The sequence below is a fragment of the Physeter macrocephalus genome, chromosome 14, assembly GCF_002837175.3.
Source record: "Physeter macrocephalus isolate SW-GA chromosome 14, ASM283717v5, whole genome shotgun sequence".
Taxonomy (NCBI): Eukaryota; Metazoa; Chordata; class Mammalia; order Artiodactyla; family Physeteridae; genus Physeter; species Physeter macrocephalus.
The window spans coordinates 61851372-61873323 of record NC_041227.1 but is presented as its reverse complement, the minus strand read 5'-3'; the positions used below and the strand labels follow the sequence as shown (position 1 = coordinate 61873323).

General features: G+C 41.0%; 1 protein-coding gene and 1 pseudogene across 1 annotated transcript; one reads left to right on the top strand and one right to left on the bottom strand.

Moving 5' to 3' along the window:
- Window positions 1–21952, bottom strand: part of LOC112064823 (acyl-coenzyme A synthetase ACSM1, mitochondrial-like) — a 162455-nt pseudogene that overhangs the window by 27410 nt on the left and 113093 nt on the right.
- Window positions 3486–8509, top strand: THUMPD1 (THUMP domain containing 1). Its single transcript, XM_007119959.4, has 4 exons — window positions 3486–4164; window positions 5504–5678; window positions 6661–6909; window positions 7350–8509. The coding sequence occupies exons 1-4, from the start codon at window positions 3934–3936 to the stop codon at window positions 7769–7771; spliced, it is 1077 nt and encodes a 358-aa protein (XP_007120021.1). The 5' UTR covers window positions 3486–3933; the 3' UTR covers window positions 7772–8509.

Genomic DNA, 21952 nt, shown 5'->3' with positions numbered 1-21952 from the left:
CAGCTTGGTGCTTTGTGACGACCTAGAGGGGTGGGATAGGGAGGGTGGGAGGGAGGGAGACGCAAGAGGGAAGAGATATGGGGATATATGTATATGTATAACTGATTCACTTTGTTATAAAGCAGAAACTAACACACCATTGTAAAGCAATTATACTCCAATAAAGATGATAAAAAAAAAAAAAGAATCCCACATGCCGCGGAGCAACTAAGCCCGTGCGCCACAACTACTGAGCCTGCGCTCTAGAACCTGTGAGCCACAACTACTGAGCCCACGTGCCACAACTACTGAGCCTGTGCTCCGCAACAGGAGAGGCCACCACAATGAGAAGCACCATGTACCACAGCCAGGAGTAGCTCCCGCTCGCTGCAACTAGAGAGAGCCCGTGCACAGCAACGAAGACCCAACGCAGCCAAAAATAAAAATAAATTAAATAATAAAGTGGAAGTAAGAAGCAGGATGGGGATCTAGAAATACTCAAAGAAGTAGAGCTAAATAATAAAACAACTAAATTTAAACGTAGATTATTCAACAAAATCTCAAATGAGTAGGGAGAAAGTACCCATGAAACGTCAGGAAAAGTTTTAAGAAGAAAGATTCATACATGTATAGGGTGTAAAATTGCAGAAGAAAATTGGAGAAAAAAGATTCATTCACCTTTGCCTTCAAGAACCTAGGTCCACAAAATGCAAAATTTGCCTTAGAGAAGCATACCTGTCAAAATTGAGACTCCAGCAATGGTGGGGTGAAGCAAACTGGGGGAGGCCAGGATCAGGAGTTTTGAACACCCAGTAGGGCTGAGTGAAGAGGCACATAGGAGCAAAGAGCCAGGCCAAATGTGGTTCTCCAGGGATAGACCCAAGTTCACATGCGTTCAAATTTAGGTTTCAGCTTGTGGGATGAGTCTGTTGGACATCTTTCTTAAGTAGCTTGCAGGTGTGATGAAAGTGCAAGTGTGACACAAGCGCTGTCAGCTAAGGAGACAAATCCAGTGAAACACCCGGGGTGTCATTCAATCAAATATTGGCAGGAGCCAACTGGCAGAGGTAAGGGCATGCAGGTGTTATGTATTTTATCTTATTTTACTTTGCACTATTTTATTTTTTGATTTATTTCTCTTCTAGCTTCTTTCCTAAAAGGATTAAATTTAACTTTCAATAAGTTACACATACAAAAGAACCATTGAAATAAGAGATTAAGAGATAAATAATGAATTTAGGAGACTGGATTGGGGAATGGATACTAGTGCCAAAAAAAAAAAAAACTAGGCTTCGATGAGCCACAACTGTTTTCAAGTCCACATTGGTTGAACAGTAACTAAGAGCTTAGCACTTGTCATGCCTGACCTTAATGAATTTTCCCAGTAACCCATGATGTGGGTATTATCATTTCCATTAAATTTTTTTTCCATTAAAGTCAACAAAGAAACTTGACTTAGCTAACTTGCTCAGACTCCCACAGCCTGGACATGGCTGAACTAGGATTTGAACTTGATTTGACTTTAGAATTTGGGCTCTTAAATCTTACATGATACCAACTCTGAAGGTGGCAGGTGTTGAGCAATCAAGTCAGGAGGATACTGGGGTTCAGTATCAGAACATCTATTATCTGAAGATGCTGGGTATCAAGAGAATAAGGCAGGAAACCCTGAATGGATAGTGAGGTCAGAACATGAAGGGTATCTAAGAGTGTTGTGCTCAGGGCCAGAACGGATTCTGTACTGAACATACAAGTATAAGTTAAATGGTAGTAACTTTGAAGGTTAGGAAGAGAAAGCAAAAGGAAATTTAGAATGTCTTACACCAACCCCTCACATGTTGGACTGTAAGCCCTCCTGAATATGTGAAGCAAATAGGTTAGAATAAAAGGCAAATTCCTCAGAGCACCATTATACACTCCACAAGATGTCAAGTGCCACCTTCTATAATGTCAACATTTCTTCTTTAAAAAACACAAATACAGGAGCCAGAGAGGGGTTTACAAGCCACATCATAGAGCCCTTAGTGCCCAGTGATAGATATTAGTCCACTGACCATGATTGGTGCCCTAAGGAGGTGAAAGTTCACATAAGCAGAAACTGTGTACAATTGTGTTTCCAGCATTGCCAAGGAAATCTCTCTCTAAATGAAATAACGATGTCATAGTCATGAAGAAAAAAATGAAAAAGAAGAAAGAAGAAAAATCAAGAATAAACACAGGCTGAGTTATTTAGAGCTGGATTAAGGGCCTAGTTCAGGAGAAAGTGGAAGTGTCATGTGAAGTTGCCACGGGATGAGGGCGAAATTTATATAATTCTGATATCTAGACTGGGGGTTGGAAGTTTGCATATTTTTCTCACCTAATAGGGTTTCTCCCAACATAGCAAACCTGAAATACAACAGAGTTTGGTTTTCATGTTTGCCTCCTGATTTGCACCTCTAGCATGTAGGACTAAAATATGCTTAAGGGTCAAAATATGTATCTTAACTTTTTTTTTTTTTTTTTTTGCGGTACGCGGGCCTCTCACTGTTTGCGGCCTCTCCCGTTGCGGAGCACAGGCTCCGGACGCGCAGGCTCAGCGGCCATGGCCCACGGGCCCAGCCGCTCCGCGGCATGTGGGATCTTCCCGGATCGGGGCACGAACCCGTGTCTCCTGCATCGGCAGGCGGACTCTCAACCACTACGCCACCAGGGAAGCCCTTAACTTTTACCTGTATGCTAACTTCTAAGATCCTAACGACAGAGGGTAGTGTATGGGCAACTGAAATTCACCTAGTGAAAGAGAGGTTCTGGGGGAGACCAATGCCGTTTTCCAGGTTCTCTGACATGGTTTAACGGGATCAGGACTGGGGCATACTTTCCCATTCAACAGCGTGAGTCTTAACCTTTTTTGTTTATTGAACATTTTTTGGGGGGAATTCAATTCAAAAACATTTTCGAGGACCTACTATGGGCAAGGCACTGTGCTAGGCACTGGGGATGAAAAGAAAAAAGTTTTCCAGCCAGCTCTCTCTATGCCTCCTGACACCACAGCAAGGCCAGTGTAACGAGACTGCCTTTCACAAGCAACTCAGGCCCTCCAGAAATATATGCTATGCAATCTCCACAGATGACACTCTGAAAAGTAAAGGCGGAAGCAAAGCTGAAAGAAAAATGAGATGGTGATAAGATTTTTGGAAATAATGGTAAATCTGGGGTTAGAATCAAAGATTATTGACTCTCAGGTCAGTGCCCCTTTTGCAGATTACCTCCTCTAGGATTTGTAGTAACTGAAATCCGGCAACAACTTCGTACCTGAGGAGTAGTTGGGGGTGAGTGTGGGGAGCACTTACTCCTCCTGAACACGTTCTTCAAGAGTGGCATCTTTTCAACGATTTTTAAAAGATAATATGTTAACATGATAGTTGCTGAGACTAGGGATAAAACCCCAGAGAAAGCAGTGTGACAAACCACCATTCTTGGTTGTAAGTCACATAGAAACATATTCTGGCAAATTTAGGCTGAAAAGGAATTTATTGGGAACTTTTGGGAAGCTGACAGAATTACAGGGTAGGCTGGAGGAACAGGTGCCAAGGATGGTTGCGGAATCTAGGAGGCTTGAACCGGCATCTACGTTCTGGAAAGTGCCACTACCGCCACTTTTGGAATGGCTGCAAAGCCGCCTCCACCTGCCTGCCTGAGGTGGAGGCGGCCACTTCTCTAGGGAAACTCCTTTTTCCGGCGGTGAGGTGAAAGCGAGTGTCTGTCAATCCTGGCGAGGGTCGGGCCTCACGCCACCTCTCGGCTGCCTGCCGCCCACCGGCTTTAGGACCCGGCAGAGCCGGGAATGAGGGTTGGAGGAGGGACTAGGGGAGGTCATCGCGCATACTGACGTAATCAGCCCGCGCCAGGAGAGGTGAGGGCGCGAGGGCCGTAGGGAAGCACGTTTCTTGCTTGCCTCAGCTCTCACGTACCATGGCGTCCCCCGTCCAGCAGTCTCCTCAGCCTGGCGGCGGGAAGCGCAAAGGCAAGGCTCAGTACGTGCAGGCCAAACGGGCTCGGCGCTGCGATGGCGGCGGGCCCCGGCAGCTGGAACCCGGGCTACAGGGCATTCTCATCACCTGTAACATGAACGAGCGCAAGTGCGTGGAGGAGGCCTACAGCCTGCTCAACGAATACGGCGACGACATGTATGGTCCAGAAAAGGTACCGGCCCCGGGGAGGGCGGGCCAGCAGGCCTTTGAGGGAGGAGGGAAGGGTGGCAGGCCGGCTACCTGTATACGCATGCGCGAGGTTGGCCGCTTGAGTGGCGGTGAGGGGGCGTGTCCTCGCTTCTGTGTCCTCCCCGCCCCCCCGCAAGGTCTCCGCCCCCGACCCCTACCCGGTCTTGTGCGTAAATGCTTGCGCTTTGGGCCTTTTTTCCCCCATCATTAATCACGGTTGCTCCCATGTATAGATTGCTTCCTGCGGTTCAAGCGTTGTTTCTGAAGCTCTTTCAGAAACATTTACTTCTCATCGTAGCTTTGTGAAGTATTGCTCACCAGGACACTGAGGTTGAAGTAGGTTAGGTACTAGCTGGTCCAAGTTCACAAGGGCACACTTCATTCGTCCTTAAGGTTTTTGCCATATCTTACCACCATTTGAACATCATGGCTGTAGTAATGTGTTTGTCCTAAGCAATAACATCTCTAAAATAGTGTTTTTAGTACTTACTAGTGCTAGTTATTCTCAAATGCATATAAAAATACATTTCAAAAAGTAAGCACTTTTTGAAACAATACCGTATAAAGTGTCATTGTCCCATTTTGGAAATAATTATATTATTGGCTTAGGATTTGGACCAATACACACATGCACACCCCAAGGAATTAAATGGAGGAGCATAGTACAGAGGGCATTTAAATTCAGGTACTGTCATTTACTAGCTCAGGGGATGGGCATGTTATTCTGCTGAGCTAGATAAAAAAGAGAATAATGATAGGACTTCAGAAGGTTGGCTAAAAAAATTGCATATGTACATAAAATAACATCCTGGTATACAATAAAATCTCCATAAATGTGTAAAATTACCATTAGTGCCTGATTGGCAATCCCATTAGTGGAGCAGAGTGGGTAACAAGTTCATAAATTCATGCCTTGTCTACACTGACAGCTTGAGCAAGTTCTTGAACTATTTCAGTAGAACAGGAGTAGGATTTTTAACTTCATAACTATTTGGTTCAATCTCATGAAAGGAGAGTGTCATATCACGTGCAATCATATCTATTGATAGGATTAAGGTCCACCCTGAAATGATTCATCTGATGAGCACATTTCCTTCTGCCCCAGACTGTCAATATGCGTTAGAAACATTTTCAAATGATCTGTACCACAGTCTGAGAGAACTCCCTTCTTCCTCCACATTTTGGAGGGAATGGTGTCTGAATAAAAAGCTTTATTGTCAATATTGAATCATCTGCCACTGGGGGTTTAACATGAGTAGTTAATTAAGAGCTTTTAACATAAGCTGTTGTGGCATTTCTGCTCATTAGTTTTATGCAAACAGTTTGCAGACAAGGATCAGCAACCCTCTGGAAGTGAGGGAGAAGACGATGATGTGGAGGCCGCCTTGAAGAAAGAAGTTGGTGACATTAAGGCATCTACAGAGATGAGGCTGAGAAGATTCCAGTCAGTGGAGAGTGGAGCAAATAATGTAGTCTTCATCAGGACACTTGGGATAGGTGTGTCTGACTAACACATTTTAAGATTATTGATCTTGTGATATCTGGACACCTGTCTCCGAGAACACTGCCTACAAAATGGCTTCATGGGCATGGCTCAGTTAATCATTTGATTGCATCCTCTCTACACTGTGTTAGCACTAGGCATATGGAGAGGTAGAATGGGGTGGTGGACATAGGGCTTAGGAATGGAAACCTGGCTTTGCCACTTTATCTGTATGTAACTTTAGGCAAAACAAGAATACACGGTCTGTCTAAAAGGAGCAGCTGCTACTCAACCCCAGGCAGTTTGGAATGGCTCCAGCCATTTGGGAATGTAGTCTTAGGGGAGCCAGATCTTCTGATTTTTCAAAAGAAGTTGGAAATCTAGAGAAGTTTCTAGGTTTTTAAATGTAGCTAACTACTTTAAAAATATTGAAAACATTGAGCAGCCCAAAACAGACTCGTATATAGTCAGGATGCCTCCTGAGTACTACATTATGATCTTGTGCATTCGTGGCTCTGGGGCTCCTCTGAGGTCTGAAATCTAGACTTCTGTACAAACTTAGCTAATGGATTGATTAAATCTTCTTAAGTGACTTGCAGATTTTTGTTTTGTTTCTGTAAAAAAACGTGTACTATTTAATGTTTATTACTTTGATCGTTGCTGCTGATACAGGAAAACAACAGCATGGTGTTGCCATCAGATAAATTAGACATCACAAATAAGTTAACTCCAGTGTCTTCAAGAACAATTGTTTTTGATAAAAGCAGAGTTAAAATATGAGATACAGTATTAATACAGAGTAGGCACCAAAGAAATATTAATTGGGAAATATGGTTGGTTAAACTTGTTTAAAATTCATTATGATGATTTTTTCTACTCTACTGTCAATTTATGTCACTGCCAATGAAAATTCATTTGAGAGAGTTTGAAGAGTTTAAAATGTCTGAGAACTTTTAAACTTACCTGTTTGTTCTGTGCTGATTTTTTAAATTTTAGAACCTGAGAAATTGGTGCATCATATTCTCCAAGATATATACAAAACCAAGAAGAAGAAGACTCGGGTTATTCTACGAATGTTACCCATCTCAGGCACATGCAAGGCTTTCTTAGAAGATATGAAAAAATATGCAGAAACATTTTTGGAACCCTGGTTTAAAGCTCCAAACAAAGGGACATTTCAGATTGTATATAAATCTCGAAATAACAGTCACATGAATAGAGAAGAAGTTATCAAAGAATTGGCAGGTATGTTTCTCTTAGTGATTTTACATAGGTGTGCCACGGTAAATACTTGTTTATAAGATTTTTTTTTTTTTTGAGATTTAAGCCTTACATTTTTGAGTGTAGAACAAGTATATTGAAATGCCCTTAAATAATATCAAACCTAACTTTTCAATATGTTGGGTATGAGATTTTTTTGGTAGTTAGATATGAAAGTCTTTTCCAAATCAAGATTGAATTTTCTTTGGGGAAAAAAGTGATCTTGTTAAATGTCTCAGGATTTTTTTTGTATTTATTTATTGAAAGTATTCAGGGAGTTTGATGGAAGTCCATGTAGAAGAGTGGACTAGTATATACATATTGTTTTAAAAAATTCTAAATGGGAGGAGATGAAAGATTGTTTTTGTATCCGCCAAGCTTAAAGGTATCCTTCTTAGCCTGTTTTCCTGTTATTTTTGTTACAGGAATAGTAGGCAGCCTCAATTCGGAAAATAAAGTAGATCTTACCAATCCACAGTACACAGTGGTAGTAGAAATCATTAAAGCTGTCTGTTGCCTGAGTGTTGTGAAAGATTACACGTTGTTCAGAAAATACAATCTCCAGGAGGTGGTGAAGAGTGCCAAGGACTCGTCACAGCTTAACCCAAAGCAGGCAGCACTAACAGGAAATGGGAAAGAAGCTAAATTGGAATCTGGTGACAAATCAAATCAAAATGACGCAGCAGAAGGAAAAAATAACCAGCAGGTGGTACCAGAGGATAGCGAGGAGCTGGGTCAGACAGAACCAATATCTGAGACACATGTGGTGAGTGAGGGGGCCGCTAAACCTGAACTTGCAAGTCAAGTCACAGAAGGATCTGAGTCACATGAAAATGACCTCTCATAGGAAAAAAAAATCGTTTGGTGTTGGAGGTGGATTTCTCAACTGCGGTTCTGTGAGATGTTGCTGGGATTCTATATAAAATTGTTACTAAAAATATTGTTTTTGAGTTTGTGTGCTGCATAATGCTGTATTCACAATAACTGAGCAGCCCTGTTAATAGTTTTGTTAGAGATCTTTCAGCCCTGTATGGCAGTGTGCATTTGGTGGAGCTAGAAGAGGCTATGGATAAATTGGTGAACACTACTTCACAGAGCGGAGGGTGGCGGGAGGATGATGTTGGCCTCTCCCTCTTGATTACCTTCCCCACTCCCCCGCTTCTGCACTGCCAGCTGACTTATGGGAGTGAGCAAGCTCTGTGCAATCGAAACTCAGAGGGAAATTTCCATTCTAAGGAAGGAAATTTTGCATTTTGCAACTCAGCTGTCCCCTGCCACTTTGTTGTAAACATTGCAAAAACATGGGCCATATAGGTTAGAAGTGTATTGTTTTGTGAAGTTTTTGTACTTTTTGTGATTTTCATGTTTAGTTTTTATGCCCCGCCTGCCTTTTTCTTTGGCCGCTCCGCGAGGCATGTGGGATCTTAGTTCAACAACCAGGGATCAAACCCGCGCTCCCTGCAGTGGAAGCTATGCCCATTTTTATGTTTTCATAACATTTGTTACAACCAAATCTGATGGTGCAGTGCTGCAATTTTTGGAGGCGAGGTGTGAGATAGAAGTGTTCATTCTAGGCATACAATTACAGATATTTCTGATGAGGTTAGTTATGAAGAATTCGTCTACTGAGTTATTACAGTATACTAGTGCGGCAAGGCACGCAAATTCTTTACAATGTAAGCTACTTTACAATGTAAATGGACTTATTATTCAAGCTGTTTCATTCCATATCCTTTGTGAAATGCAACTTACAAACCGAACATTTGCTTCAGCAGTTGTAACTATAAATCATAGCTCCTTGACAAACAAAGATGATTATTTTAATGGCTTTGGAATATCAAGATAGTAAAGCTTTTGTTCAAGAAATCACATTCAGTGAAAAGGTTTAAGAAGCAAATTATGTAGTAGCAGAACTTTTTCCAGGAAAGAAAAATTCACATAGTTGGTAAGAATCTAACAGTACCAACATTAAAATGCTAGGTCAAGAAGCAATACAAGAAATTGAAAAGACTTTTCTCTCAATGTAATAAATTGACTTATGTCACATGATACTAAAGAGGTTTTGTTTAAAAGCAGCAGCAGTTGCTGATGAATCAACAGATTTCATGAATATTTGTCATGCTGTAGCATTTGTAAGATTTGTAAATGATGAGGAAATTGAAGGAAACTTTGGCCTGCTAGGAGCCTCCCAAAACAATGGTCAGTATAAATTTAATAGGTCTTCATATCTGAAAAACAACAGTCTGTCATCTATACTCCTGGTGCCCCATCAGTGGCTGGCTGCATGACAAGTTTTGCCTGATTTTAGTAAAAGAAAATCCTGACGTTGATGTTACAGCACACTGCTTTCTTCACAGAGAAGTGCTGATATTAAAAACTTGGAGATGAAATGAAGAAAGTTTTAAATAATGCTGCAAAAATGGTTAACTTAATTAAAGATCCATTTTATGCAAGAATGTTTAAAAAAAAACAAACTAAAACCTGAACAAAGAGCACATAAATCTCCTACATACAGAAATCCAGTACTTATCAGAGGAAGCTTTCTCCACAGGATATTTGAGTTGAAAGGTGAATTACCAGTAAATTATAAATACAATAAAATACTAGGCCAGATTTTGCTAAATGCTTTGAAGATGAAGAATGGCTACAGAAACTAGTCTATTTAGGAGACATTTTTTCATTGCAACAACAAATGAACAGTTTTCTGCAAGGGCCTGGAGAAAAATGTTTTTTCTTAAAAGTGACAGGAGTCTTAGATTAAAAGAAACTGACTCTTGGGAATAATTACGTTGCAAAAGGCACTCTTGAAATGTTTCCACAGCCACTTGGGTTTGAGAATGAAGAAAGCAACAAGTCTCAGGTCTTATTTAAACTCCTCTTGCAGAACTGCAAAACCAAATTAAATAACATTTCCCCTCCTTTTCCCAACACTGGTGTGTGACTGGGTGAGGAACCCTTTCGCAAAATCTCAGCCTGGGATTTTTTCACTGAGAGATGAGGAAGAACTCAGAGTCCTCTTCTGACAGTTCTGGATTTCTGTGAAACAAGAGTATCTTTCAACTTAGTGTCACACTCATATACATTGAGGATCCCCTGAATTTGAAAGTTTTTTCAAGGGTTCCTCCAGGGTAAAACTGAAAAAAGATGGAAGAGACAGACACCAAAGAGGGCTGCAAAGTTAAAAATGTTCGGATTGAGAATACTAAGGGGTTGTGAAATTAGCTTTTTGAGTTGGATTTTATTAAGTTTTAACAAGTTCGAAAGTATTGTAAGTGTTAAGTCTTCCTGCACCAATGGCTATGTTTGTTTATTGGCTAGTGAACATGCAAATATATTTTTATCCTCCTAGCTAGTGGTCCTGCTGGTAAAACGAAGGATTTGGGAGGAGCAAAGAGAATAGAAAGGGCCTTGCTGATGCAGATGAGGCTGGAACTTCCTTATATATATCTTTAGATGTTTAGAATGTTAACTCTTTTTTTTTCTTTTTTTTTTTTTTTTTTTTTTGCGGTACGCGGGCCTCGTTGTTGTGGCCTCTCCCGTTGTGGGGCACAGGCTCCGGACGCGCAGGCTCAGCGGCCATGGTTCACGGGCCCAGCCGCTCTGCGGCATGTGGGATCTTCCCGGACCGGGGCACGAACCCGTGTCCCCTGCATCGGCAGGCAGACTCACAACCACTTCGCCACCAGGGAAGCCCACCAGGGAAGCCCACCAGGGAAGCCCAGAATGTTAACTCTTAATAAGTTGAGGTTATCTTGAAAGGATGATAGGAGCATTGTAACTATCATTGGGGGAACACGGATGATAGGATTTTGGTGCCTTCATCAGACTTTTTCCAAGACAAAGATACTTTTATTTTGATAGTACAAGACTCTGGGGAATAAAATTGGCTGTATGCTTACAGAACATACAACCCTGTGGAACTGGGTTCCTTTTATTTTGTGAAAGCTGCTACTCTACAGAAAGATTTTGATTTAGTAGTTTGTTTTTAATCCTCTTTTGTATTTATTTTAATCAATATTTGATAAGACCTTAGTGTGACAAAAGCTATTCTTCCCCAAATGTAAGGTAGTACTGTGTTCTGTTGGAATCTGAATTCAGTCATTGAAAGATTTGTTTTCAGGTTTACCAACTGTTTATTTTCACTGACATCTGAGCATGTTATTCTATAAATGACGAGATTCCAGGGTGGGAATTGAGTGCTTTTTGTCCTTTTAATTTTTATTTTAAAAAATTATGTCAGTTAAACTCCACTTCAGTGTTGTGGTTTAGTGAAACTTGTTTTGCTCTGTGGAGGAAAGAGTGTTAAATTTGATATTTTAAAACATGTTTCCCTTTAGTTAAACATGGTTTCTAAATGTTATTTTTACTTGTATTTTGCTTTTGGTATGGCCAGATATTCAGCTTGTTTTTCAGTTTCTGATGTTTTCAGAAAAATCAAAATAAATTTGTTCCCTAAAGACTGGTGTTCTGTCTCCTTTTTCTTTCTGCCTCTTAGTAAATCTCTTGCTTTATTGTCATAAAGTAGATATATCATAAAAGATGTTTTTATGTCAAATTATGTATCAAAAGTCATGTACATTGTCCAAAAAGTAAAGATACAAAAATTTATTAATTGCTCTTGAATAACTAAAAACTCTTAAACGTTTTGTATCTTATTCAAGCATTAGATATTTTACAGTGAGTTTGCTTCAAAATGTATAGTACAGTACTTAATTAAGTTCACTTAATTGGCTTTTGAATTCTTCACATTCCTCACTTTAGCATTAATATTTTAATTCACCTTAAAAAATTAGTAGCATATAAAGATTTTAAGCAGAAGAAATTTTGTCTTGAGCATTTCTGTTAGAATAGTTCTAATCTTTATTTTGAATTAATCAGGTAGTAGATAAATTCATTGTCTATTGTACTTTTCTAATTAATCATTTGACCCCTGCTATTTTAAACACTCCAAGTCATTAATCATTGCCTTTGTGGTTTGGTCATCATAACAATTTTCTTCCCAAATATTTTTAGATTTTTACTTATTTATTTTTTGGCAAAGTACAAAACAAAAATTCAGTTGAATTTTTCAACCAGGAAAAATCTTAAGCATTTTAAGAGAGTAGTCACTGAATTATCAGGAAGCAAGGACTAAAAGAAAAGAAAGCAGCCCTGTTAACTACTTAATACCACAGTGTTCTTGTCAGGCTATGTTCAACCCCATTCATGGTCTCTTAAAACGTTGCGTTTGATTTTCCCAGTGATCATCTTTGGGAGTTCTTTAACAAATTCCACCTAATTGACAGAAAAACATATTATGAGACACTTGATTCCATTTTTACTCTCCCAACTGTCAGTATAATAGGGGAGAGCTTTCATGAAACCGGCATTGAGTTTCAGGGTCTGGGTGTTGTCTTAAGCTAATTGGATGCCTTGGTCACCAGAAACTGTTACATTTATATATAACGATGACAGTGGAGCTCCATCATACTGGTTTTTAGTGCAAATTCACCTGTATGCTTTGACAGAAGCACAATCCCTTTATTCTATTGCTTTCCTCCAGTTCGAACCAGACCTGGGTCTCTACTGCTCCAGGGAAATGAATGCCACAACTAAATGCAAAGAGAAACATCAAGTTAATTCTTGGCTTTTGACTTTTTAAGACCTGAGTCCTGGAGGTTCCCAAGGAGATTTTTAGAGATAATTTTGAGTTTATACAATTTTCCCCTTATGCCCTGACTTGACAGTAAACTACTCCTTTTGTTCTCCCTCAGGATATGACTACTGTATTTTAAAATGTCCTCAAACATTTCTGAAAAGCAACTAGTCACTAATTTAGTGAATTGAATGGAGAAAATGTAACTAGTTCTTAGGTTGAAATTAACTACATTTTAGCTGAAGTGATGCCAGTCGAAATGGAATTCTCATGTAGAGGATCGGTCAATATCAACTAATAGGATTCTAGGACTAGAACGAAATTGCAGTGCCATCTGTGTGTCTTTATACAGAATTATGCTTAAATCCCTCCTTTGAAGAAGAAGGTTTCAGGAAAGATTCCACAGTTTCTTTGGATAATATCTTCATCCTGGGCCTTTAAATTTGGTCACTTGATACTTAAACGCACGTGCTTTGAATTTATGAGTGTGTAATGGCCCAAGAGTACGATGATAGATAAGTCAGGTGCTGTCTTTAAAAACAATTTGCTGTCTTAAAAAAACAATTTTTTTTCCTCATATGGAATGGGACTGATTAGTCTGATAAGGATCCTTAGTAGTTACTTAGTATTGCAGAGTTGACCAAAGATTCTAGTTCTTCAAACATTTGTAGTGTCCTAATATAAATTTTTTTTTTGAAGATGTTGGTGGTAGGAGTTTATTAATTAATTTATTTATTTTTGCTGTGTTGGGTCTTCGTTTCTGTGCGAGGGCTTTCTCTAGTTGTGGCAAGCGGGGGGGCCGCTCTTCATCGCGGTGCATGGGCCTCTCACTATCGCGGCCTCTCTTGTTGCGGAGCACAGGCTCCAGACGCGCACACTCAGTAGTTGTGGCTCACGGGCCTAGATGCTCCGTGGCATGTGGGATCCTCCCAGACCAGGGCTCGAACCCGTGTCCCCTGCGTGAGCAGGCAGATTCTCAACCACTGGGCCACCAGGGAAGCCCTAATATAAAATATTTTAAAGCAAAATTCTTAGGCCTAAAGTTGAAACAGGTGTCTTCTACTTATATAATGAGTTACTATAAAGTCAAAAGCTAATAAAATCTATATACTTACTAGTTTAGATCCTTATTTGGTAACACACACTTAACTTTTGTGCACAATACTTGCCTTTCTTGGATATTTGTAAGGTGCAGTTGATTTTTTTACATGATCCTGAAGTTCAAGAGTTAATTTCTCTGGGTTGGATGATTTAAAGGGTGCAGATAAGACAACAAAAGCTTTCACCGCCTGCAGGAAAAAAAGTCAATTTATATTGATACATTTGTTTTTCAGACACATCAAGAATTTGGACCAATGCTGAACACTAACTGGTTCTTTATTGAACCAGTTAGATATTACCCACCTGGACATCATAGAGTAGTACTCCTTTCCCTACTGAGCCTGGTTTAATTTCTTGCCCTTTCTGATTGGCACAAATTATTCCTTATCAAGAGGACATGTTTTATATAACTATGTAAAATTTCATTTTCTGTAGCTATATCATGACAGTGAAATCCAAGACCCAGCTTTGACTGATTTTCCCAGTATTCAGTCTCATCTCCTGAAATATATTATCTGAGACTAGTGGTTCTCAAACTCGAGTGTGCATCAGTCACCTGGAGCATTGTTAAAACACAGATTGCTGGGCCCCATCCCAGTTTCTCATTTGTAGGTCAGGGGTATTAGGATTTGTATTTCTGCCAAATTCCTGCGTGCTACTGATCCTGCTGGTTTGAGGACTACACTTTGAAAATCACTCCTTTTGACTAAGAGTGCCATTAAGTGCACCTTGTAACTCCCCACTGGGGCTCTCTGGGGTCCTTCCCAGTGCATTGGAAAGATGAGCTACTCAATTCTGAACCTCTTCAACCCCTAACACCTCTGAGACATCCTGTGTGAGGAGGAGGCAGGAATACCAAGTAATAATCATAATTCCCCTTCAGTCAAACCTAATTGGGCAATTTAGAAGTTTTGGGAAACACCATCACAATTTAGAGCATGGTGGGAGCACTTCAGGGGCTCAGTTGGCAGTCCTGGGGTTGAAAGGGTAAACTTAAGCTTTGTCCATTAAACATACCACCTGTCTGTCCGTAGCCCTCACGCAGCATTAGCCCAGATTGCACTTTCCACTGTTCCAGCAGCTCTGGATTGAGTGGCTCCCCTCCCATCAGGCAATGCCGCAGCTTCTTGAATTTATATCTGAAGAGAGAGTTGCATGGGGTCTTTGGGGAGAGCAATATGAGTGGCTTTCATTGCCAGATAACTGGGATATTAGCAACAAGCAAAGAGGAGAGGCAAGTCTTAGGAAAGTTCATTCAGTGAATATTTCTTGAGCACCTACTCTCTTGCCAGACATTGTTCTAGGCACGTGGGGCATGTTATGATTAAAACAAAGATTCCTGGTGGAGTTTACATTTTAGCAGGTTATTCAAGAGAGGAAAAGTTTGGAGAAAATGCTAATAAGGATATTAAGCACTTATTATGAGCCAAGAAATATGGCAGCTAATATTAATTGAATATTTTTTATATTACAAGGGCTTTTGGAGCACTCGCATCATCTTCACAAACCCTATTTTATAAATGAAGACATTGAGGCCGAAAAAAGTTAAAAGAACTCTCCCAAGGCCTCCCAAATAATAAAGAACATTGTTGAATAATCTGTACTCTGCACTTACCACTTGTCAAGTACCTCATTCACCAAGCATGCTGCTGACGTTGAATTCTTACCAGAACCTCATGAGGTAGCTCTTAACTATCTCTTATGGTTGGAGGTAAGGCAGGCTTAGCAAGGTCCTCTTGAGTGATTGAGCTCCACTATTAGAAGTAGCAGAGCCCTGCCTGTTTGACTTTGGAGCCTGAGCTTTTAACCAGTGTCTTACTACTCAGCTGCCCAACAGGACTCAGGTGAGAAAGCTTGGAACAGCCTGACCGATACAGTGAGCCCCAAAATGGGTAGTAGGGTTTGGTAGGACATGAATTGTGTCTATTCAAAATAGAATAGCCCTTGAATTAATCTTGAAATGTGGGCAAGATGTTCACATTCTGAGGGCCACAAGGAGTTGATCAGGAAAAGAGAAGATTCATATCTGCTTTATTCTGTTTCTCATAGCATTCTCCCTCCTAGATGTCTACACCTTGGGGAAACAAAGGATGTCCTTTTTCCGTTTGTTTTGTTTTGGCTTTGAAGCATCCACGTTTAGGGGAGAAAGGGGTGACTGTGATGACTTAAATTGTTTCTCTCTTCCTTTCTCTTCTTATGTATTGAATTCATAGTAGTTAAATAAATACACTTCGTAACTTCACCTAATGTTCAGGTGATTTGGCTAAGTTGAATATAAGCTTCAAGTCATAAGACTTTATTAACTTCACGACAGTATAAATGTAGTTGTAGGTTCTTTTAGGGTGGGGGTGATGGGAGTGCTGGGATTGTAGAGCTCTGGTTGTCTCGGGAGTGCTGGGATTGTAGAGCTCTGATTGTCTCTGGAAAAATGTTCAGTTGCCCTTAGAGGCTTTCCCAGTGATGTTTTTTTTTTTTTTGCGTTACGCGGGCCTCTCACTGTTGTGGCCTCTCCCGGTTGCGGAGCACAGGCTCCGGACGCGCAGGCCCAGCGGCCATGGCTCACGGGCCCAGCCGCTCTGCAGCATGCGGGGTCCTCCCGGACCGGGGCACGAACCCGCGTCCCCTGCATCGGCAAGCGGACTCCCAACCACTGCGCCACCAGGGAAGCCCTCCAATCACATTTTTGTATGCAACAGATAGGAGGTTTCTTTCTTCAGTTGCCCGCGTCCCCTGCATCGGCAAGCGGACTCCCAACCACTGCGCCACCAGGGAAGCCCTCCAATCACATTTTTGTATGCAACAGATAGGAGGTTTCTTTCTTCAGTTGTCAACTCCACATCCATCCCTGCTGCGTTCTTCATTGATTCCACCATTTTGTTGTATCGCTCAGCCTGCTCGGGCAGCTTCTGCTTGGTGCACCGGATCCTCCCAATCATCCACAGTGGCGGCGGCTCCCGCAGGGTCTGCGGGCCTTGGATGGAAGGGGATAGCTTCTCCGACACTCTCCCACAATTTCTTTTATTTTGTTTGACTGTTTCCTTGGCTTTTCCTTGTTTTTGTCACGCCCCTCTTCACTAGAAGGGAGCTCTTTGGGTAGGGACATTTTATCAATTACCATTTACTTCCCAGAACCAAAATAAGGTCTGGATCATATTTGGTCAATGAGCGAATGCATGAATGCGTGAACACGGGGACGTGTATTCATTTTGTTACTCTCAGTGAAACATTTGTACCAGCGATTCCTGAACAATTGTGGGTCACATTTTCCTTGAGAGTAGTGTGCACGTAAACACACGCGACCGTGCTGCAGACAGCATCAAATGCTCTATTTTCCCTATGAAAAATTGCACCTCAACCCATTAGCCTTAAATTGTCCAGGCTTCTTAGGCCAGAACATATGCATGCCTTTAAGTGCTTTTGGGAAAAGGTGCGTGTGAAGTCGACTCAGCCCGGAGAATACTTTTAACCCTGCAAAACGAAGGAAGCTTTTCCACTGCTCCTTGAGGGAGCCTATAGACTGGTTGAGACCCACAACCAAAATTATTTTAGAATAAGGTCCATACTGCTCTCTCTGGCACCAGCAACATGCACCAGGGTATTGGGTTGCTATCCTCATGCCACACTGCCAATCTGGGGATGGTAGGTGGTCAGTTTGAAACACCACAGCCTTCTCTTACGTCAAAGCAGAAAATTCTTGCTTCACCAAGTCTTCCTCTGGTTGTGAAGTGATGGAAGTTATTATTTGAAGGTAATAAAATCGGTTACTTGTGGGACTGATGGAAGTTATTTCATCCATCTGCCATCTCTAAAGCACTTTTCATGGAAAACATCAGCCAAGGATACACGCAGTAAATTAACAACAGGTAGGTAGCTTCCTCTAGGTTTGCATTCTGACCCTGTCATGTGTATGTCACCAAATGGCAACTTTTAAAATAAGCTCTCACGATCAAGATGGTGATGCTAGAGAAATTGTCTGGTATAAACTGAATTTCACATATTTAAAAATGACCAGAAATGCTTTTTTAAAAATGAAGAAGATAAAAGCGAAATGGAAAACTAGTGTAAAGAATGTGAAAATTTGGTTTCACCGAAATATTTTCATAGTTAAACACAATCATCTGCCATTTAGCATGTGTCAAGTAGTAGTCTGTATTTATGCGGCCAGTGCTTACAGCAGTACAAATTATGCAAATACATGCATAAATTCTACGTTTCATTCAACACTCAAAAAACCCAAAGATTTCTTTGTTTTCCAGCCCCTGTGGGTAAGACACGGCCCGATAGAGGAAAGTCTTGGCTGGAGCGGTGCGCCAGCTGAGTGCCCACCTCGCTGAGAATTTCCCAGGACGTTCCCAGAACGGCCAGGAGAGGGCGCGCGGTCACGGCTAACGGGCACGGGGCGGTTCCCCTCCATGCAGTGCGCAGCGAAGGCCGGCAGGGGGCGGGCGCACGCGTCTTCTCCGACTAAAGGCGCCTCAGGGCAGGGCGGGCCGGGTTCTAGCCCTACGTTCTCGGGCGCTGTTTCCGCAGTGAGAACCGCAGCTCCGTTTCCAAAGAGGGAGCGACTGCGGAGGCTCTGGACCAACCGCCGTGCGTAGGAAGCTTCCTCAGCCGGCTGAGCGCTGAGCGGGGAGGTTTGTGTGGCTTCCCCGGGACCCTTGCGCTTTCCGGGCTGTTCCCGGTGTTTTATTCTTTACTTTCTTTTTTTTTTTTTTTTATAAATTTATTTTATTTATTTATTTATGGCTGTGTTGGGTCTTCGTTTCTGTGCGAGGGCTTTCTCTAGTTGTGGCAAGCGGGGGCCAGTCTTCATCGCGGTGCGCGGGCCTTCCGCCATCGCGGCCTCTCCCGTTGCGGAGCACAGGCTCCAGACGCGCAGGCTCAGTAATTGTGGCTCACGGGCCCAGTCGCTCCGCGGCATGCGGGATCCTCCCAGACCAGGGTTCGAACCCATGTCCCCTGCATTGGCAGGCGGATTCTCAACCACTGCGCCACCAGGGAAGCCCTATTTACTTTCTTTAAGAATATTTGAACAAGGCTTATTGACTGAAGTATCCGTTGGTTGAGGGCTTGACGTCTGTAAATCAGAGCTGCAGTGGCTTGTTTCCTTGTTTCTGTACAGATTCGAGGATGTTCCTGGGGAGAAATCACAGCACGAGCTCAGAGGAAGGGGAGATTCCCTTGAGTGGGACGTGAACACACTCAGTACTCAATATCGCGACCTTCGAGGAGAATGAGCTGGGGACCCGCTTTCCGAGTCATGTTGGAACCAGAACCCCAGGTAAAAAGCGAAAACGCACTCCAGTGCATACATGCTTTCACTAATTTTTAATGGCTCCAGTTTTCCAACAGCGTTGAAGTAGCTGAAAACTATGGAGAATCTGACAAGTAAGTGTAATAAAACTTACGTTATTTTAAACTTAAATATTTCATATATACCCAAAGCGGAATTTATTATAATTTTACTTTACTGTCTTTATTAAAAGCAAGGTCACTAATAATGTTTTAAGAATATACTTGTTAGCTTGTCTCCTTTTCAGTTGAGAGGCTTTCTGTGTTTTATAATTTCTCATGATCTATGACGATCTTAAATAATTTTGAATGATTTCAGCTTACTAAAACCTCATTCACAGGACCCCACTGTTACTTATTGTTAATTAAATGATCAAGACCACATTAGAATTGGTTAATATGGCACTAAGCAAAATCTGTGCATCAGTTTTAGAAGCAGCAGCATGATGGTGTTTTTAAATATATGAACATTGATGCTTACCTTCATACATTTCCAATTTCTATATTTTTCTTTTTTGCATATTTTCTTTTTTTTTGTTAAATTTATTTATTTATATTTATTTTTGGCTGCGTTGGGTCTTCGTTGCAGTGCGCGGGCTGCGCATTGTGGTGGCTTCTCTTGTTGCGGAGCACGGGCTCTAGGCACGTGGGCTTCCGTAGCTGTGGCTCACGGGCTCTAGAGCGCAGGCTCAGTAGTTGTGACGCACGGGTTTAGTTGCTCCGCAGCATGTGGGATCTTCTTGGACCAGGGCTTGAACCCGTGTTCCCTGCATTGGCAGGCAGATTCTTAACCACTGCGCCACTGGGGAAGTCCCTCTTTTTTGCGTATTTTCTAATTCAGATATTATATTCATATGTTTTCCTACATTTTACATTCATCACCCATACTTTCAAGACTCGTTTCATTTGCTGTAGGAAAGGAGATAGGCCTTGTACTGAGCATGTGGCTTTATTTAATATCAGAATTGGTTTTTATATATCTTTATTAACTTTCAACTGAGTTGAAAATATCATTCTGTAATGACAAGTTACATATATAATCTAATCTCATTGCATCAGGATGATTTGATTTCATCATAGTGTATTTCTTCATTTGATATTTTATGTGTATGTACTTATTGAATATATGTATATTAGACATGAGACGATCCCACCAGTTCATCGAATTTGAAAAAGGAGAGGTATTTTTTCTTCTTATATATTCTCAATATTTTCCGGGTCTAACCTAACTTCCTAGTAGCATTTAAAATTCCTTTTGAATTTTATTACATAAATAAGGGCCATATCTCCATCCATCATTAGCTATATGGGTAGGTGTATCAACAGTATGATAACCTATAATTCCTCTTAACTCAGAAACATTCTGAGCTTTCAGTATATTCTTATGATCTCCTAAGAAGTAAATTAGTTATTGCATGAAACTTATCAAAATCTAAGTCACTTAGATAAAATATTCTTTTATTCTTTAAATTGATTTTATCACTTGCTGGAAAACATCATCTAGTAAATTATGAGTTTGAATAATTCTTTTAAACCCTTATGTTTTAGAAAAGACCAGGGTGAAACACTATCTTTGGGGTAACCAATTCTTTTTATGTTCTGTCAATGAGCCAAAGATGGCTCTGGTGTATTGGCGGGCTGGTACCCCCCGTTAGCTCAAAAGCCTCCTGGTGCTAAACTCAAATTTTTATACATTGAGTTTTTTAAAACATAGCCTCAGTAAGAGAGTTTTAGTCGTTTACGTTGTTCCTGATTTTCATATCCCGTGAAACTGTGCCCAGCATCTGCCAATTGTAGGTAAGTTCAACCCTGTAGCTCTGCAAGACCCCAAGCTACTGCTGCCCTTCTGAGTGCTCTGAGACGCCCAGCCTGGCTGCGCAGGGACCTAATTTAGGCACGTCAGCTTCTTCTCCAGTTCCCCTCTTCCCAGAGAGATTCCTGGCCGCCTTCTGCTTCTGGGTAGTAGCCATTGGAAGGTCTCCTGCTGTGATTGACTTCTCTTCATGGAAACCTTGTCAGAGTTGCCCACATGAAGCTTGTCGCATGCTACTTCCACCTCATGGTCACTTCTTTCTCCTTCAGCCTGAAACCCCTCAAACTCACTGTACGTTCTGCCAATCTTTGAATATCTCTTTGAATTGGAAATATTTGATTCTGTTCGTTACTGCTGAAAGGTATTCATGGGAACAAAATAAAAACAAGGATTATTCAGAACAGCTGAGCCAGTCACAATGAATCACTTGGCTATTTGTTCCTTTTTTGAAAATGTTCAGCCATGGTGTGAAATACACTCTCTAAAATCTCAATATTGTCTACCATCCATGGTGACCAACTTTACAGAGACACTTCAAAACCAGAAAACCACATAATTATATAATACACAATATAATGTTGTATGCATATATGTATTATTTTAACATAAAATAGGTAAAATGGATGTTTCTGTGAATTATATATTATTGTGTAGTACTTGATCTAATGTATACATAATGGCAGCATAAATGCTAGTATTTAAATAAAACAAGGAAGGGTACAATAAGAGTAGTTGTAAATATGTAAGAGTAAATATGCAATCATATGTAAAAAGATAAAACAATGATTATTAAGAACTTAATTTTATAATAGATTTTTTAAAAAATTTAAGTTAAATTAAAGTTTTTTTTTTGGCTGTACCACATGGCATGTGGGATCTTAGTTCCCTGATCAGGGATCAAACCTGTGCCCCCTGCAGTGGAAGCGTGGAGTCCTAACCACTGGACTGTCAAGGAATTCCCTATAATAGGTTTAGATTTGCGAAAAAATATCGTGAAGATAGTATTGAGAGTTTCCACATGCCTAAGACTCAGTTCGCCCTAATTGTGAATGTCATAACACTTGGTACATTGTCACAATTAATATCCAAAATTGATACAATATTATTAACTAAAGTCCACATTTTACTTAGATTTGCTTGGGTGGGTTTTAACTTTTTCTGTTCCAGGACCCAGCCCAGCTGGCACA

What these genes read in the sequence shown, in the direction of transcription:
- THUMPD1 (XM_007119959.4), top strand. Translation starts at nt 3,934, where the DNA reads ATGGCGTCCCCCGTCCAGCAGTCTCCTCAGCCTGGCGGCGGGAAGCGC. An exon ending in CATCAGGACACTTGGGATAG is followed by an intron (nt 5,679 to 6,660) that starts GTGTGTCTGACT and finishes TTTAAATTTTAG; the next exon opens with AACCTGAGAAATTGGTGCAT. An exon ending in AGTTATCAAAGAATTGGCAG is followed by an intron (nt 6,910 to 7,349) that starts GTATGTTTCTCT and finishes TTTTTGTTACAG; the next exon opens with GAATAGTAGGCAGCCTCAAT.